Source organism: Dermatophagoides pteronyssinus, unplaced genomic scaffold, assembly GCF_027571235.1.
Source record: "Dermatophagoides pteronyssinus isolate colony J.1.1.1.1 unplaced genomic scaffold, Derpt_VIB-CSIC_2022.12 sq0005, whole genome shotgun sequence".
NCBI lineage: Eukaryota > Metazoa > Arthropoda > Arachnida > Sarcoptiformes > Pyroglyphidae > Dermatophagoides > Dermatophagoides pteronyssinus.
In genome coordinates this window covers 11,036-31,821 of record NW_027461529.1, presented here as the reverse complement: position 1 = coordinate 31,821, position 20,786 = coordinate 11,036, and the positions used below count along the sequence as shown (strand labels likewise).

Sequence of the window (20,786 nt, the reverse complement as noted above, 5' to 3'; positions counted from 1 at the left end):
TTTTTTTCTTTTTTTGGTTTAAAAAAATCGAAAATCAAATTGAATTTTAATGATTTTCAATTTGAAAATGTTTTTTTTTCGTTTTCTGCTTCTGTTTACACAATGAATAATGATAGAGTTTTCGTTTTCGTTTTCGTTTTTTTTCAGTAGATTTAAAAATTGATCGGAAATTGATTGATTTGTGAAATAAAATAAGGTAAAATGCGAAAGTAGACAAAAAAAACGTTTCTATTTCAAGCCAAAAAAAAAAATCACAACCGAAAACAACACAACAACAACAACAAAAAAAGCAGATTGTATCCAACTGGATTGATTCACAATTCACCCGGCTTTATTTTTTTTTATTTTAGATGTTGTATTGCCGATGATTATGATGATATTTTTGGGTTTGTTTGTTTGTTTTTTTTCAAAGAAAAAAAAACTTTGAAACTAATGTTTCATTTGGATCAAAATAGATTCGTTGTTGTTTTTTTTGTTTTGTTTTGTTGGGCGATTTTCGTTCATTACAATATTCCAGATAATTTTACTTTGTTTTTCATCATCATCATTATCATTATTATTATTATTATTGTTATTTGCATTTACGGATTAACAAAAACTTGTCATAATTGTTTGTGATTTCAGAAAAAAAAGTTTGCGAAACAAAAAACAATGATTAAAAATCAATGAAAATTTTTAACAACAAACTGAATATTTTGGAATTGTTGAATGACAAATGAAAACTGTAATGCGACATACACAAGATCAAGATCTATGTGTCTCTTTTTCAAACAAATTGAATTTTTTTTAAAAAATCCAAATAACATGACACAATGATGGATTCAATTTGATTTGTTTTGTTTTGTTTCAAACAAACAAGAAAAAAAATATGATTATGGATTCAAATGTATCGCGTGACGTTGTTGTTTTTTTTGGATAATAATTTGTTGTTGTTGTTATTATTTAAGAATCAATGTTTATTACAGTAACACAGTAGTAAAACAGCATCATCATCATCATTATCATTATCATTTATTCATTAAATGAAGAATTCATCATTGTCTTTTGGCGATGATGATGATGATGAATTTGCATAAATTTTCTAAATTTTCAATTTCAAACAAACAAACGAATGAACGAACGAACAAAGTTCAATTGAATTCAGGATAAAATTTCGATTATGATCAATCCATCTTTTTTATTTTGAATCACCAAAAAAAAGATAATGATAATGATGATGAATGTGTCATTTTGTTTTACAAAAAACAACAATAATTAAACAAATTTTTTTCAATGATAAATATGAAAAAAAACAAAAACAAAAATCACCTGAAGAAACAAAATTGACATTACATAAGCATCATAAAAAATGGAATGTGTTTGGAAAACAAAATTTATTTGAAAAAATAAAAAATAAAAACTATTTTGTTATTTTTGGTCCATTGTATTTCTTTTCACTTTGTCTTTAGAGAAGATGAAATTGTTTTGCTTTTTTTGGTATTATTTTGGATGCTTTAATAGCGTAGGTATTGGTTATTATTGTTTTTTTGTTTTTTTATCTGTTACTAGGTTGATTGTCTTGAAATTTTTTCATTTTCATAATGATTATGATGATTTGATTATGGTGCAAAGAAATAATCGATGAATTTTTTTTTCAAAAAACAATGATAATGATTTTTTCATTTGGTTTTTTGGTTTGGTGATGTTTACGAGTGTGTAGGTGGATGTGTTTTTTTTATATTCAAATTGCACAGTTGTTTAATGATTGTTTTTTTTCAAAACAAAAAAAAATCAAATCTGGAGCGCATCAAACATAAACTTTTGGAAAAAAAATCACTTTGGAATCACTTTTTTTTTGAAAGAAAAGAAAATCCATTTTCAAAATGATTGTCGATTGTGTTTGTGTGTGACTTTTCATCACTCAGTCAGTCAGTCAGTCAGTCGGATAGTGAAAAAAAAGATCCTCAACATCATCGATAGTTGGAAATGAGAAATGAAAAAAAAATGAAAATTTTTTACGAGATGAATGAATGAATAAATGAAGAAAAAAAACCTAAAAACCTGGGAAAAAAACCAATGAGAAATGAAATGAAATGTAATGCAGTAATTCGAGTAGAGAAAATGAAAATGGTTTGGTTAAAATAACTTTAGGTATTTATTATTATTATTATTATTATTGTTTCATTTACAGCAGTGAACTACTGTGTTTGTTTGTCAATAAGTTTCCATATATATTTTTTTTCGGTTATCCATACCTACTCAAGGTGTCTTTTTTTTGTTGTTATTTCTTATGGATTGATGGATGGATGGATGGATTGAGAGAATGAAAATCAGATTCCAGTTTAGATCTGAATAAAGTCAAAATGGAGAGCGAAAAATAAGAAAGAGAGAGAGAAAGAAAATGAATTGAAATTCGACATAAATTCAATGAGAGAAAGAAAGAAAAAAATATTGGTTAATGGTAAGATTTTGTTTTTGTTTTATTTATTAAAAATTCTCAAATCCGTACCGGTCAGATGATATCGATCGATAATGACATTTCGATCGATTTTATTTCAAGATAAGGTTTTGATTGAAATTTTCTGTTTTTTTTTGTTTGTTCAAAACAAAGCAATAAAATATAAAAATCCTTTATCATCATCATCATCTGTGTCATCAAATTGTTTGACATAAATCTTTTGTTTATTCTGTTATTAAATATAATATATTTTTTATTAATGATGATGATGATGAAATGTGGAAAGGAAGAAACTTGAAATAATTGTGACTTTTTTTTTTGATTTAAAAAAGAAATAAGAAAAAAAATCAGAACACAATTTATGAATGAAACAAAAATGGATAGAGATTTTTTTGTTCCTCTGTTGTTCTTTGGTTTGTTTCAATTGATGACAGAATCGTGATATTCAACGTGATGACGGAAAGATCAATCAATCGATTGTTCTATCAATCGATCGAATCAATCGATTGGTTAATAATAAATTTGATTTATATTAATAGAACAAAAACAAAATTTTGTGCCATACAATTGTCAATTGACAATAATGATAATAACCAAAACAACAACAATAACAAAAACATTTTTGTTTGTAATTTCAAATGGTTATTTTTTTTCATTATCAATCGGAGAAAAAGAAGAAAAAAAAATACTTTTCTGGTTTATCAGAATAATATCTGACTGACTGACTGACTGACTGATAACCAGTAACCGTGAAAACGATGAAACGTATAAATGAAAGAAAAATAAAAAAAAATTCTCCAGGTTATGTAAGTTTTTCCTTCCTAATACAGACTAAGACTTTTTATTAAATAAATATGATTCTAGATGATGATTGAGATCATCATTATCATCATTATTATATTCACGAATGGATAATCATCATTATTATTTTTTTCTGTATTTAATAACGATGATGATGATGATGATTATGATAATGACATATATACACTGTCAATGTTGATTATGATGATAATGAAATTATCATTTATTTATGTCACTCATTTTTTTTTGTTGTTGCTTTATTAGATTACTATTAGCAAAATGATTAGGTCACTCGGATATATAGTCTAATGGGTTTTTGAATTGATCGATCAATTGATTGATTGATTGATTGATTTAAATTTTTATTTCGTTATCTATTTTTTTTTTTTTTGGGATTCATATTTGCTTATTGTAAATGGATAAAAAATTCGTGATTTTTTTTCATGACCATGTTTGATTTCATTACCATTTTATAATTTCATTTTAATATTTTGATAATCAAATGATACTAAATTATGACAACATTGGTTGGTATATCGTTGAATGGAAACAAAAAATTCTAAATTTGAATATCAATGTTAATGTTATTTACAACGTTATATTTTTATTTTTCCTACTTACTACCCAAAACTATTTACTACTTATTTACTACCATTTTTTTTTGTTGTTGTTGTTCCGTTTTTTAAGGTCACACGACTCACTAAACATTAGCTTTTTTTCTGAACAACACACAAACACACAAATAACAACTGAGGTAAAAACGTGCACTAAATTTAACAATCACATCTCCCTCCGAAAAAAAACCAACAACATAAGTGGATGCGGATCAGGATTTTTTTTCTTCATAATTTTCATTTTTTTCCTGTTAATAAAATGAATCAATAATAATAATGATGATGTTGGTCAGTTGACCGAATTTTATTTTCACACTAACCAAATAACCAATTCTAAAGAATCATGATGTTTCTAGTTGGTCAAATCTTGTTTTGTCATCATCATCATCATCATCTTTGACAAACAAAACAAAAATTTACGGATAGACATACACATTGTAAAATTGTGTTTATTTAGTAATTTTTTTTGCAGTATAAATTGAAAAATTGAATTTTTTTTCACTGTTCAAATATGTTTAAATTTGTTTGCGTAGACATCCGTAGAATAATAATGATGTGACACACAAAAAACAAAAATTGGAATAAATCGAAAGATTTTCTCTTCTTCTTAAAAAATAAAGGATCTTTGCTTTTTTTTGGGATAATTTCAAATAAAAAAAAATTGCTAAACTACTAATTCATTTTGTGATCATGAAAACTTTATTCGTTTCAATTTGGTCTTGTTTTGTTCATTGGTCTTGTTTTGTACTAACTAACCCAAACTAACTAGACAAACAAACAAACAAACAAACTCCGTTTATTTTCTAACAGCCTCCGGTATTGATGAATATATAAATATCTTCTTTCCCGTTTTGTTTTGTTTTTTTTGTTTCATCAGTGAAATATGGTATTTAGCCGATTATCATAATAATAATGATGATGATGATCTTTATATAAAGAACGAAACAAACAAATTATTGAGTAAATTAACTGAAATTTGAGCTTTTTTTTTGTTTTGTTTTGGTTGAAATTAGCATAATGTTTGCAGCCAAAAAAAAAACAAAACAAAACAAAATCAGTCAATATTCAATGTCACACACAATCTTGAATCGAAAATATGCTACCAGAAATTATAATGATCATCTCTCTCTCTCTTTTTTTTCTGGAAACAAATTGATTATAATTATGATAATGATGATCAAAGATTGCAACCAATCTACAATAATAATGATGAAGAAGAAGATAATCATTTTGGTGAAAATTGGTTATTGTTTTTTTTTTGTTTTTGTTTTCGGTGTTCGTTCCAATGGCCTACTCTTCTTACGCTGTTTAGATTTACAAAAATTATATTATAATAATGATGATGATGGTGATAATAGTAACAACAGAAAATATATTGAATATTTTGATCATCATTGATTTGGATCATTTACAAATTTTTTGTTTTTGTTTTTTCAAGGACTAATTTCTGATTATAGATCTTGATCATTGTCGAAAAAAATATTTCGTTATTTCGTTAATTAAGAACAAACAGAAAAAAATTTGTTACTTTTTTTTGGAAACAAAACAACACTTTGAACATAAACAAATTGTAACTCTTTTTTTTGAAGAAAAAACAACGAAGAATTACTTGAACAATGAAAATATATTCAGTTATTATTCTAGAATTTATAATGATTAAATTGATGAGGATAAAGTGTTTATTTATTTATTTATTTATTTTTTCTCGTTTTCCATAAACGAAATGTTATTTTTTCGTCGTCTCATCATGCGGTGGATTTAAGATTTTCTGGAAAATTTCTTTGCGAAAAAAATAAATTCATTAAATTTGATCAATCATTAATCATTTGGAAACAAAATAATAATGAAAAAGAAAAATATCTAATCGATAACATATCTTGTGTGTGTGTTCATCGAACCATTCGTTTCGTTTCGTTTTAATCATGATAATAATCATAATCAATTGTTTTACATTGTTTGTGTTTTTTTTTTGTTGCAAATGTGGATTCAGTTCATTTCATTTCATTTTGCATTTCTTAACTAAACTGCTCTGAATTCACATTTTAATTAGGCAATATATATAATGGCAATACAAAAGCAAAAAATTTTTGTGAGAAGCACTTTATTTCCTTTCGGTTGGTTAACCCGAAAAAAAATTGATGCTAAATTTATTTGAATTTTCTATTTTTCGATTTTTTTTTCTCGAACAGGACACATTCATTTATTAGGTTTGCTTTTCATCAATTTTTCTTCTTTTTCTTTTTTTGTTTTGTTTTGTTTTTTAAATACACCGGATATTGACATTTCAAAACAATCAATCAACTAATAAACACAACGTATTTTCGATTTTTAGAAAGTTTTTTTTGTTTTGTTTTGTTTTTTCGTTTAACATCAATCAAATTTCAATTTGAAAATTCATGTGGTTTGACATATGATTATTTCTTTTTCTTCGGATAACAAACATGATGATCCGGTTATCTTGATTATTTGCCATCCAAAATGATTCCAGTCAACAACAGATTTTACAAAATCAGCCATATGGTCTTCGTATGAATATTCGGGTCGTCATACGAGTGTATGAAGCGTGGCATCATGGCGCCATATAGATCAAAGAAGAAAAAAAAAGTAAATCGGTAAATCGATCGAACAATCAATCAACCATTACACAATCATCAATCATCAAATGACAATTTTAAAGTTTATTTTTTAAAATTTTTCAAAGAATGTGAAGAGAAACGATCAAAAAAAAATGTTCCCTTTGATTTAAAAGTGTTTGGATGTTTGTTTGTTTGTTTTTTTTCGGTCTTAAAGTTTTGTTTGCAAACAAAACTATTGTCAACTATCCTGATTATGTTGATAATCATAATCATTTGGGGCATCATTCACAAATACAATAAGGCACACACATAGATAATTTCGAAAAAAGTAATCAGTAACAACAACAAAAAATTATCTTGAAAAAATCGTTGTTCAATTTTTGTTGTTGTTGATTCAATTGTTATTTGGATGATGTGCACTTTATCATTGACTATTATTAGATCAAAATTAGATGAAATGAAATCAAATTGCCAATAAATTGATCTTATTGATTGATTGATTGATAGAAAACACACACACAAACACACACCCGCATATAAATAGACTCATCGGTTCGACGATCATTTGATTTGAATCAGATATTTTATTTTTTACGTTTTTTAATTCATTAGATGATGAATATTAAAAGATATAAAAATTATAGCGTAGGCGTCCAAAATAATAACACATTATATATAATTTTTTTGTTTGTTTGTTTGTGTTGATAATATTGTAGGCGTTGTTGTTCTCGTTTGAAATAAAAATTCATCTTATCTCGATCACGATAAATCACCAATTCCTATAATTCCAGTTATTGATGATTTAAATAATGTAATTGATTAGAGAGAGAGAGAGAGAGAGAGAGAGAGAGAGAGAGAGAGAGAGAGAGAGAGAGAGAGAAAGAAAAGGTGATAATATTGGTGATTAGATCACCAATAGATATTTTGAATGAATAATTAGAGCATAACCAGAAAATTTTGGATTTTTTTCTTCTTCTTCTTCTCCTTCTTAAACATAAAACATCTCATTATCAATTCGTTTAAAATTGATTCTGTTTTTTGTTGTTAATGTTATCGACAGAAAAACATCGACATTAAAATATATTTCACACCGATAATGAATTTTTTTTTTGTTGTTGAGTTGTTGTTGTTGTTGTTGAAAATTTAAAAATGAAAATCAACATTTTTTTTTTGAATGGATTTTTACATTCTTTGGTAGGAAAAAAAAAGTCTGGTTTGATCAAATTCGATTTTTTTTTTCTTCGGGTTTTTTTTTTGCATTTCATCATTTCACACACACACGCCATAAACAAATTTCTCATACTGTCAAACTAATTCAAAAGATTGTTGATTGAAATGGAAATTGAAATTGAAATTGAAAGAAACTTTTCCATTCAATTAGTTTGATTTTTTTTCCAGCAAGAAAAAAAACGTGTGAAATTCTGTTAGTTTAAATGATAAATTGATTTCAAATTTATCATGCACGCTATGCATTCAACAACAACAACAGAAAAAAATCTAAAATTTTCCATCAAAGATGATTGAATATTTTTTTTATAGTCGAAATTGACGACATGAATAAAAATTCTCATTGAAATTTAAACTTTTTTTCTTTAAAAAAACAACATTTATTATAATGGTGATCGAAATCGAATGTATCGATTGATTGATGATTTGAATATTCATTATTTTTTTTTGTCAACATTGAATTCAATGGAAAAAATTTCGTTTCTGAATGATTTTTAATGGCCAACCCGAAAAAATATGAAATGAAATAAAAATTTGTTTCACACATACATAATAATGACTGATATAATCATCATCAGGCAATTACGGTTCAATTACCTTGTATTTAAATGTTTTAAATTTTTTTTTAAATAAAAACAACCATTTTCCAGCATTTATCCATTTGTCATCATTATCATTTCATTTCGAATGCTGCAGCATTCACTAACTTTTATTTTACTTTTTAAGCATTTTTTTCCCATTATCAAATGAATTTCACTTTTCATCGATTCTATTCAAATTCTACAGGAAATGTGTTTTTTTTTCCTTTCAATGATCAATCACTATATTCTCGATAATCAAAACCAAAAATCAAAGACAGAACAAAAAACAATTTGTCTTAACGGTGAAAAGAAATGGTTTTCATTCGAAACAAAATTTTGATTCAAACAAAATATGTGAATATCTAGGCCATCATTTAGATTTGTCAATTTTTTTGAAAAAAAAATCTTTTTTTTCGTTGTTCATTTTTTGCCATTATCGCCATCAAAGTTTTTTATTTTATTTTTCTTGCTAAATAGAAATCTGTTTTCAACATGAAAACAAAATATAAATTCCGGTTGTTCCATTTTTTTTATTCTTTCTCTATTCTTTTGGATCTTTGAATTCTTTCTTTTATTCTTTTGATTTTCATATTTGCTTGAATTGATTTGTTCATTCATTCATTCATTCATTTTTTTCATCATTTCATTCACAGACAAAAAAAGAAGAAATATTTGACCATCATAGAGAAGTAGATAGTAGTAGCAGTTTCCTGATTCTAAACAAAACAAAACAAAAAATAATAATAATAATAATAAACAATTCTTAAAGTGGATTTTTTGTTGTTGTTGTTGTTGTTTTCGTTAAAGAATATGATGATTTACGCCACAATGATTGTTGACGAAAATATTATTATTATCGATATATATTAAGATGTGAATGGATGGATAGATGGATGAATGTTTTGAATGAATGGTTTGATTTTCTATACTTGAAATGGATCTTTTTTAACGTCATATTCTTGTTGTTGTTGTTTTTTTTCGTGAATGGGTGGTGGGGGGAAGAAGAAAGAAACTTTTTTAGGAAAATTATATTGATAAAAATTGATTGAAGAAAGTTTTCCGGATAATGATAGTGTTGATTTGTAAGACACTTATATTTGACCTTGAACATTTTTTTTTCTTCTCCAGATTCTAACATTCTCATTCACTTGTGTGCGTGTGTGTGTCAATTAGAATTTAGAAAAAATTTGATACTAACGCCATCATGTGGATTTTGATAAATTTTTATAAAAAAAATCATAAGCCAAATGAAAATCCCAAAAAAATCAACAATAATGAATTATACGAAAATAGAAAAACGATTTCAAAATATTTATCGATCATTCATTTAATCAATCAATCAATCATTCATTCATTCATTCTCTACACTATTCTTTAACTAAATATATAACATTCAAAAACAAGACAAAACAAAAAAAAACAGAGAAGAAAAAAGAAGAAATAAATCTTTATAATCTAACATATCGTTACCAATTTGTCTTTTTTTTTGTTTTGTTCTCCTACTTATACAATGTATTCTTTAATTTTTTTTTTCATCTCAGTTTTTTTTCGACATTTTTTTGATCCATTACATTCTTGAAATTCTATGGATCGATACTAATGATGATGATGAAACATGGCACATCATTTTTTTTCGATACAAAACAGAAAAAATAAGAATTCCAAATAAAGAATGATGTGAAAAAATTTCACTTTGGAATATAAAGATGGCTATAGAAAACCAAGCATTGAACAATGAACACATTTGATATTGACCTTCTAATGTAGTCGATATGATGATGGATATAATAGATATATATACACTATATGGATGACACTTTTTTTTACATCACTTATAAGTTATTTTATTCAAAAGACAACCAATATTCAGTGTTCATTCATTGGTAATATGGAGAGAAAAAAAAAGATTCATGTTTAGTTTAGTTTTTGGTTTTTTGATTCTGAGTTCTGTATTCTGGAACAATCCATTTATATTATTCAAGCTATTCATCCATAAAGATGATGATGTTATTTTATTGTTTTTTTTTGTTTTGTAAATGCCATCATCTTTTATAGGGATGGACGTCATTTCTTTTTTTTCTTTTTTATTCAGATCTTTTTTTTTTGTTTTGTTTTAATTAAATTAAAACAAAAATACACGATTCTGGGACGAACAAAACGAGAGCGAAAAAGAAAACTTTCATATGTACCCACAAACACACAAATCATGTTTCACATTCACAAATCAACTCTTTTTTTTGTTGTTGTTGCTTTATCATTGAACATGATGATGATAGAGATTTTTCTGTTTGCATATACAATTTGAATACCAATTTGACGATAGTCATAAGAATCCATACAACAACAACAACAACAACAACGAAACAAGAAAATATCATTAACAAACATTGTGATTATGATATTTTCTGTTTAATTTCGTCAAGTTTTTTCCTTATAATGATGATAGAGAATCAATCGAAATGATTTGTCAATTTGTTAGTCAACGGTAAAAAAAAAATTCAAAAGAACGAACGATTCATTTTATTTCATTAAAACTATCAACATTTATACCATTCTATCTATTTGGTACATTGGTAAAATTTCTAATCAAAATAAATTGATCAAAGGAGAGAGAGAAAATGATACAACAATATCATCTGTTATCTGGTAAATGAACAGAAAAAAAACTCATGAAATTGAATTTTCTTGATATGATGCGGTTTTTCTATCTTTTTCTCTGTTTGCCTGCATTTCAAACAAAAAAAAAAAAAAATCATTCCAACAACGTAATTGATTCAATTTCATTTACACAGCAAATCAATGATGATAATGATGATGATGATGTTGTTGTTTGAGAGAAACAACAACAAATTCTCATTTTCAAATTCTGTATTGGATGCGGTAATTTAATTTTTTGTTTTGTATTGTTTTCATTGCTACTGACATCAATCCAAGGATATATACAATAACTAAAAATAAATTTCAATTCGTTCGTTCGTTGGGGATAACTGAATGATTTACTGATAAAATGACAATGAAAAATAAAAGGATTGTTATTTTTGTTTTTGGGTGCAGATTTTCAACAAGAATGGATTTTTTTTCTGACAAGAATAATTCCAAACCAACCAAAACCAAATGAGAAATGAGAATCTCTCTTTTTTTTTTGAATGTGATGAATTTTTCTTATTTTTTTTTAAAAAAAAGGAAATTTGAAACTTTCTTTGAAATGCAGAAAAAACTGAACTGAACTGAACTGTTATATCATTATAATCATGATGATTTATATTGATATAAATATGATATTCAACAGTGAATTTGATTTAATTTTTCAAATTTCAATTTTTTTTCAACTGATTATTCATTTCAAAGATGATTTGATAAATTAAATATCAAATAACATCATATATACAGATATAATTTACACTTTTCATTCGACAATCATATAAAAATGATAATGATAAAGTTTTTTTTTTGTTCATTCAATTTTTCTATCCAAAATTATTCTAATGATTTATTTTGCTGGGCAAACAAACAAACAAACAAAAAAAAGAGTTGTGCCTACTATTTTTTTCTAGGTCCTTGAAAACGATAACGATGTTGACAAACATTCATTAGTAAACAGAAATTTATCCAATCCAATCAAATTGATGGCCTGAATCCTGGCTCAAATAATAATGATTATTATTTCAACAAAAAAAGAACAAATTCTATTTTTGGTTACATTTTAAGGTTGTTATTTTTTTTGGACCATCAGTGTTTTATACATCAAAAGTTTATTTTTCCAAAGAATTTTTCCTCAATAAAAATCATTCGATTCATTTCAATCGGATTGAATTGAAATGAAAATAGGAGAAAAAAATCTAATCTCTTTTAATTCATTTGATCGTTTGCCCTCCTTCTTCCGAATCGAAAATGGATGACAACAAGAATTCAAACTGGAAAAAAAACTTTCAATTAATAATCGAATAAAGAAAAACGCCTATCATCATCATAAATTATTATTTTTAGAATCTAAACCAAACAAAAACAAAAACAAAAACAATAGAATCACTATGCACGAACATTTAGCATTTTGAAAACAAAGAGTATGGCAACAACAAAAAAAAACATTGTATTCAATATGATGATGATGATGATATTATGGCACGAATCAGCCAAAAAAAGAATACAATATCCAATATGGATGTACCTATAGGTATTTGTTGTTGTTGTTGTTGTTGTTGTTGTTGATTTCATTTCAATTTCAATTCCAAAAACAAAAGTCAGATTCTATTGGCCTATAGAAACAAAAAATGTAAAATATTCTGGCGGTAATTTTTGTTTGTTTGTTTTTTTTTTTGAAAGGAAACAATTGCAAAACAATTTCGATTTATTATTCATATTCTGACAGGGTCACGCAGTTTTTTTTTCTCTCCAAATCATTAATGTGCCGAACAAACAAACAAAAAAAAATTCGGGTAAATAAATGAACAAAAACAGAAAAAATGTCAAATACAGTTAATAATAATGGTAAACAACAACAACAATAACTATACACCCATTCCATATATAATTCAATAATCCATAAAATGCGTAAACAAACAAACATGAATCTATATATATAGAGCAAATATCTTAAGTTATTTTGTTTGTTTCCGTATGTAGATACGAATTTTCAAAATCAAAACAAAACAGAAAAATTCTATCACTATCTATCTGATGTTCATTTTTTTCGGTTTTGTTTTTCCCGAGATTCACTCAATATATAATGGTGATAATATTGCGGAAAAAAAAGAAGACAAAATCCATCCAGCTTTTTTTTCCTAAGATTTTTCTGTTTGTGTTGAAAATATTCATCCATACAAAATAGAATAGAATAGAATAGAATATTTACTAAAACAGTAATTATTATTATTATTTAATGCCACAATGGCTAACAAATAATGATAAATATTCGGTTTTCAATGATACTGTTTTAAGTTAGTTATGTGTGTGTGTGTGTGTTTGTGTGTGAATGGATGGCATGGTTTCAAATGGAACAAGATGTAGCGATGTGCATGCGCATCATATAAAACATTGATGATGATGATGATGAACGCACCCTTAAAGTACACACAAACAAACATGCATCATTGGGAAATATAGTTTTTAGTTAAAAGCGCATACATGATTTTTTTTTTTTTTTTAGTTTTGGATCGATCCAATAACGGTACATTCTTTAATGTTAATTCTTTTTTTTTATATATTCATAATTCTAGACTGCTTCCTCAGTTTTTTTTTCTTCTTTGGTTTGCTTCGTTTTAGTTAGTGTTCCAGGGTTGGTTGATTCTTTATTTTAGATTCTATTCCATATAATATTTTTGATTCGGGTTTTTTTTCTCTCCTAAATGTAACGAAATAAATTTCCCACCATTCGATTCAATGTTGTTGTTGTTGTTCCATTTTTTTCTTTGACTAGACTCAAAATTATATTCTTACTTGGCATTGTGAACAACAGTGTCTATTTTTTTTTTTTTTTTTTTTGATTTGGCTGATTTGGATTTTATTTTACTTTCTTTGGCCTTCAGTGTGTGTGTCTATTTGTGTTTTTTGATTTTTGGTGTTTGATTTTGAATCAAATTTCCCATTTTCAATATTTTGTTGTTGATGTTTTTAAACAACAAAAAATTGATACATTTTTTTTTGAAAAAGTGTGTTCATGGTCATTATCGTCATCATCATCATTATTATCATGATTGTCAAAACACTTGCTGAATCATCATTGATTTTTCAATATAATTTCATTCGTATAGAATCGATTGATCATTTTTTTTCATGAGAAATTTTCGTTGTCTTGGCCATAAACATTTGATACACACTCACACATAATGATATAAATGTCTATTTTTATAAATAACAGAAAAAAAGAGAATTTTCTTCAAACTTTTCATTTTTTTAATGGTTACTGTTGTTGGGTATATTCCGGAATATTACCGTGTAGCAACATTAATTTTGTTTAAAAAATTTCTTTCTCACTTCTTTTAAATTCATTCATTCATTCATTATTGATAACATCAACAACAATTTTGTTGTAGACAAAGAATATCGACAAAATGAAACATTGAAACGTTATTCATTTTTAAAAAAAGCGTTTGTTGATTTTCTAATTTTGTTTCGCTACCCGTCGGCTATTTTCATTAATGACAACAACAAAAAAGTTTCTTTAATATAAAAAAAATTTTGTTTTTGTTTGTAAATAAGAGGCTTGTTTTTTTTCAATAACAACAACAACAACAACAAAGTGCATTTCCTTTAAAGACAAAAACGAAAGAACTTTTTTGTCGGTAACAAAAACCAAAATCCGAATTACAAAAAAAAACGGAAACAATGTTTATCCGTTTTGAACCGATAAAACGGCCACAATCATATAATGATAATCCAATTACAAGCCTTTCATGGATGATAAATGATTGTAGCCAAAATTTAAATAATAATAATAATGTAACATCAACAAATAATGAAAATGATGATAATAGTCATCATAATAACATTATTGACGATAATGATCAACAACAACAACAGCCACCGGAATCATCATATTCGATAGATAATCATCATCCGCCACCACAGCGTAATAATTCATTAAGTTTTTCATCAAACGAACGATATTATCCATCATTTGATGATGATGATAATAATAATAATAATAACAATAGTGGTAATGGACAGAATATGGATGAAATACTTGATGGATGGTTAGCTATCGGTAATTGTGGTGGTGTTGTTGGCGTTACTTATACGACAATCGATTCATTACATATACAAAATTTTAAACGACAAATCAATAATAATGGTGATCAAACAATCAATAAATCAACAAATTTTATGACATCCAATCATACTTCGTTTGATGATAATAATAGTCGAAATCAATCAGCAATAGTACCACAACGAACAAATTTTAATTTACGTGGTCATCGTTCAGAGATTGTATTTGTACGTTGGAATGAACCGTATCAAAAATTAGCTAGCTGTGATCGTAATGGTGTTATATTTGTATGGATCAAATATGAAGGTCGTTGGTCAATCGAATTGATTAATGATCGTAATACCCGTGTAACAGATTTTGCATGGAGTCATGATGGTCGTATGGCATTAATATGTTATATGGATGGTTTTGTATTGGTCGGTTCAGTATCCGGCCAACGGTATTGGTCATCGATGCTCAATTTAAATGGTTGTTCAATTACATGTGGTACATGGACAGCAAATAATCAACATGTTTTATTCGGTACTTCTAATGGTCATCTATTGGGTAAGTTTTCTGCTAATAGATTTCCAAGATTTTTATCATTTTTTCCTTTTCCATATTGATCAGTAATATCTGTACACGGTGTATTCATAACACAAATCAGTATACAAGAAGGTGTCGAAATAGCAAGTATGATGTGGTCATGTCAAAAATTTCAATCATCAACTAAACAACGACAACAACAAAATAATGATTCAATTTTAGCCGATTTAAATAATAATCATCGTCATCAGCAATCAAATGAAACAGTAACAGAAGAACAACATGAAAATCATATGTTAGCAATAAGTTTTGTCGATGGTACTATTTATTTAATGCAAAATTATGATGAAGTATTTCCAACGGTCATTGAAACATCATTGATTAATATTAAAATGGAATGGTCAATGAATGGTAAATTATTAGCAATTGGTGGTCATCGTATTATTAAATCATCAGTGAATGGAATGTACATGTATCATAATATAGTTCGAATTTATCGTCATGATGGTACATTAATTAGACAATGTCAATTAGATTTTAATTATCAGCCATTATCAGCATTAACATGGGCTTGTAATGATCGTCGGCTATTTATTGCATGTGGCCAATTATTATATGTTGCATGGATCATTCATGGGTACGTTATATCATTTGTTTCTGTAATGAATTTGAACTAATTGTTTTTTTTATATGTACAAAAAAAAGGATACCAAGTCTTTCATTCATTTCTGGATTACAAGTTTATAATGGATTAAAAGATGAAATAAATATTGAACGTTTACAAGTGCCCGAATCAGTAAAATTATTATTAAGTGAATTATTTACATCGACAATACATTGTTATCTACCTGATTATCAACAAATTGGTAAATTTGTATTTAGGCCACCGGCTAATAATTTACGTTTACATTGTACATTGATGAGACATGAAACAACAACAACATCAACGACAACAGCATTATCATCATCATCCTTATCGATGATCAATCATAATCATTATCAACAGCAACAACAATTAGATTCATCGATAATAAATCAATCATCATCGAATAATGATGATACATTCTATATATTATATCTTGAATATTTAGGTGGCCTTGTACCAATATTGAAAGGAAAACGTTCATCAAAAATTAAACCAGAATTTATTATATTTGATCCACAACGCAATTTAGATACCAATTCTAAAATATCATCAAATGCATCCAATCTTATTAGTGATAATAATTTTAATTCACAAAAAATTTCCAACACTACCGATACATTTCCTAATGGTGGACGTTTTAAATATTTTCTACAGAATTCTGTATGGACAAGTGTTAGTGGTAATCGTAATTTAACATCAACAACAACAACAACATCTGATAGTGAAAATGATAATGATAATTCATCATCAACATCTGCATCAATATTATATCATCTAACACCGAAAACTAGACGACGTTTACGTTATTGTCGCACACCACAATTTGGTAGCCGTAATCGTCATTATAATGATGATGATAATAATAATAATAATTTAGAATATCAACAACAGCCACATCAACAACCACCAAATCAAACACCATGGATTAATGATAATACATTGCCAGAAACGGATAAAATTGTTTTGATTACATCGAATATATGGGGAACAAAATTTAAATTTCTTGGTATGTCACCAAAATTGCCGACAAATCTAGGTTCAATTACTTATCGTACAAGTTTATTACATTTACAACCAAGACAAATGTCATTAGTTATTAAAGAATTAAATGATAAAAATACATTTACCAGCAATTACAATAACAATCATCATCATAATATTATTCGACATAAACATTGTAGAAATAATGAACAACAACTGAATAAGAATAATTCATTTAACGGAAATTATTATTATTCATCTGATTCGGAAGATGAATTTAGTGAATCACAACGATGGATGATACAAAATTCATCATCAAATGATCAATCATCATCATCATCATTAATGATACCACCAATAGCACCATTAAGTACATTAAAATCGGTAAGAAATTTAATGCTAATGAGTTTGGATAATATTCCAAATCAGCCATCAATAATGAATGAATCGATCGAACAACGACAACAACAACAACAGATAATTCAAGATGAATTTCTAACTTTACAAATTCATCAAAATGATAATGGTTTAGCAACAAGTTATAATGTTGAAATTAAGCCATCATCATCATCAACAACAACAACAACAACTAATCATAATAATACAATAAATCATCGACCATCGATTGTATCGATTGATTCACCACCACCAACATCATCATCATCGGCAATTTCATCAACATTTGTACGACAATTTAAACATCAAACATTTCAATCTGAAAGTCCTAAACATGTTTCATCATTTTCACAACGTTTATCACATCAACAGCAGCAGCAACAGCAACAGCAACAATCACAAGTTTCAACTTCAGGTATTTCCTCATCATCATCAACAACAACACAGCAACAATCATCATCCCAATCACCAAAATTATATTCATCACCAAATATTTCACCAAATAAACAAAGTAAGTTTAAAAATTCTATCATAAATAATGAATTACATCATTGATTTGTTTGTTTGTTTGTTTTTTTTCCTAAACAGTAATAAGATCAAAAATTTTAATGAAAGAATCATCACCAAGAAAATCAAGTGTTTCATATTGTTCAAATGAATTTACTAAAAAAAGTTTTGTTGGTTGTATGATGAATGAAACGGAAACATCAACAATTTGTGATATTGTTGAAACTACTATTGGTGCACCATCTAGTGGAATTAATAATAATAGTAGATGTCAAAATGGTCATCATAATCATGATGATGATTATTGTAATAATAATGATACTATTACATCATCAACAACTTATCTGGTTAAATATAAAACCTGTATAAATGAATCATTGGCTTTAGCATCATCTGTTGATTCAAATACAACAACAATACCTGCTGCTTCATTAGCTGATCATAATCATAATCATCATCATCATTCATCCGTTGGTAATCATTCGATTCGAAATAATAATAATCATCAGACCAAATCACATCATCATCATCATCATCGATCACAATCATTTCAAACGTATCATATTTATGATGATACTGATCGTGTTATTGTCAAAGCTAATCCATTGAATTTAGATGATTCTAATTCTAAACAACAACGACAAAGTAATCAGATGGTTGTTGATAATAATAATGATGATGATGACGATGATTCAACTGATCAATATATTCGTAATGTTGAACAAGTTGTACAATCATTGAGTCAAAAATTACAGCTACAACAACAATCAAATAATCAAAAAAATCAAATTGATCAAAATCAATATCAGCAACAATATGATCCATTTGCAAATCTTAATCAGCAACAACAACATCTATTTCGTAATAATTCATTATCATATGATGATGATGATAATGATCGATCATCATCATCATTATCATCAACTACACAATTACATCAGACACCACGAAGATTTGTAAATAGTATGATTGGTGATCATAATAATCAAAATCGAAGAAATATGTCGATTACAAGTTTAGTTTCATTGCCGCAACAACAACAACAGCAATCAAATCCAATGGATAGATTAAGATCGATAATGACAACATCGAATCAAAATACAAATAATTTATTAATTAATAAAAATCGTAGTTTACCTTCATCACCATTAATGGGAATGAATCGTAAAGAATTGAATCCGTTACCAACAAATTCATCGAAAATGCAATCATCAAGACGATCAAATGGACGACATTTTTTTCATAGTCCAAAAGTTGTACGAAAATTACGTCAAAAGTAAGTTTGTTTTTATTTCGAAAATAAAGAAAACTAAATTTGTTAAATTTTTGTTTACAATAGATTAAGCTATCTGGATTGCAGTTCTGAAGATGATGAAAATAATACCAGCGATGATGATGATGATTTGAATTCGATAGAAAATCAATCAACATTGAATATGGATCAAAATGCTGATGATTTGAATAATAATAATAATAATCAATTAAAAATAATTGAAAAGAAAAAAAATGGTTATCAAAAATGTCGAAAATTTTCAAATAACAATAATAATGAAAATGAAACCAGTAAAAAATTTATATTACATAATAAAGCACCACTTTGGAATGAAATATCACAAGTATATCAATTAGATTTTGGTGGTCGTGTTACACAGGAATCGGCTAAAAATTTTCAAATTGAATATCAAGGTCGACAGGTAATATTCGAATTTTAATTAATTAATTTTGTACAAAATTGTAATTTATCTGTTTATTTTTTTATTCAAGGTAATGCAATTTGGTCGTATCGATACAAATGCCTATACATTGGATTTTGAATATCCATTTTCAGCCGTACAGGCAATGGCTGTTGCATTGGCTAATGTTACACAAAGGCTCAAATAATAATTTTATTTATTTTATTTATACAAGAAAAAAAATTGAATCAAAAAAAAATTCCCCATTGAACAGAGGTTGTGTTATATTAATATAAATGTGGAGAACAAAAAAAAAATTGTAAATTTCTTTAAAAATTTTTCAGTGTGCGTGTGTTTGTGACTATGTCCTGTGTGTGTCTTATTTTAATCTAATTTATTTTTATTTTATTTCATTTTTTTGGAAACAAATAATTCAATTTTTCAAAACAAAATAACACACGAAAATTCTATGTAGTATTTATTGATTAATGAATTTATTTTTAGCAAACAATCAAATGTCAATCAAATATTATTTCAATAAAATTATCTATTTATTTTTTTTGATTAAAATAAAAAATTTTAGAAAAATTTTCTTTTCAATCGTCAGATGTCAGCCACATCTTTGCCAATCAAAATTTTATAAATCATAAATCATTTATGCAATTTTTTCCCGGTTATCATTTACCGAAAAAAAACTAAGAAGATGAAAAAAAGCAATTACTCATGAAAATTTATATAATACCTTATCATCATCATCATCATCATTATTTGGGCGCAAAGGATGCAAAACAATAATAACAAACAGAATATTTTCATTTCTTTCGAGGATCATCAACTTTTGTTCTAAATAATATTTGATGATGTTAAATGAATAAGGAAACTGAAGGAAAGAAAAATCTTCTTTAGAATCTCTTGTTTTTCAGACTAAACATTCATTCATTCATTCATTCATTGTTTATCGTGACATCGATTTGGGCAATTAAATTTCAATCCATCATTTTCACACAACACACACACACACTTGTTTACTAAATATAACACCGGACTATACAGGCACATAATATATCATTTGTACAACAACAACAACAACAACAACAACATGAGATGCTCCAGAAT

At 26.6% G+C, this 20,786-nt stretch overlaps 1 protein-coding gene across 1 annotated transcript; it reads left to right on the top strand.

The window, feature by feature from the left end:
* The first annotated feature begins 13,376 nt into the window (after positions 1 to 13,376).
* Positions 13,377 to 20,186, top strand: Tusp (WD40 superfamily protein Tusp). Its single transcript, XM_027339430.2, has 6 exons — positions 13,377 to 15,488; positions 15,552 to 16,104; positions 16,173 to 18,001; positions 18,079 to 19,273; positions 19,337 to 19,691; positions 19,762 to 20,186. Exons 1-6 carry the CDS (start codon positions 14,561 to 14,563, stop codon positions 19,876 to 19,878), a joined length of 4,977 nt encoding a protein of 1,658 aa, XP_027195231.2. The 5' UTR covers positions 13,377 to 14,560; the 3' UTR covers positions 19,879 to 20,186.
* Positions 20,187 to 20,786: the final 600 nt, after the last annotated feature.

What these genes read in the sequence shown, in the direction of transcription:
- Tusp (XM_027339430.2), top strand. Translation starts at nt 14,561, where the DNA reads ATGTTTATCCGTTTTGAACCGATAAAACGGCCACAATCATATAATGAT. An exon ending in TTCTAATGGTCATCTATTGG is followed by an intron (nt 15,489 to 15,551) that starts GTAAGTTTTCTG and finishes CATATTGATCAG; the next exon opens with TAATATCTGTACACGGTGTA. An exon ending in GTACGAAAATTACGTCAAAA is followed by an intron (nt 19,274 to 19,336) that starts GTAAGTTTGTTT and finishes TGTTTACAATAG; the next exon opens with ATTAAGCTATCTGGATTGCA.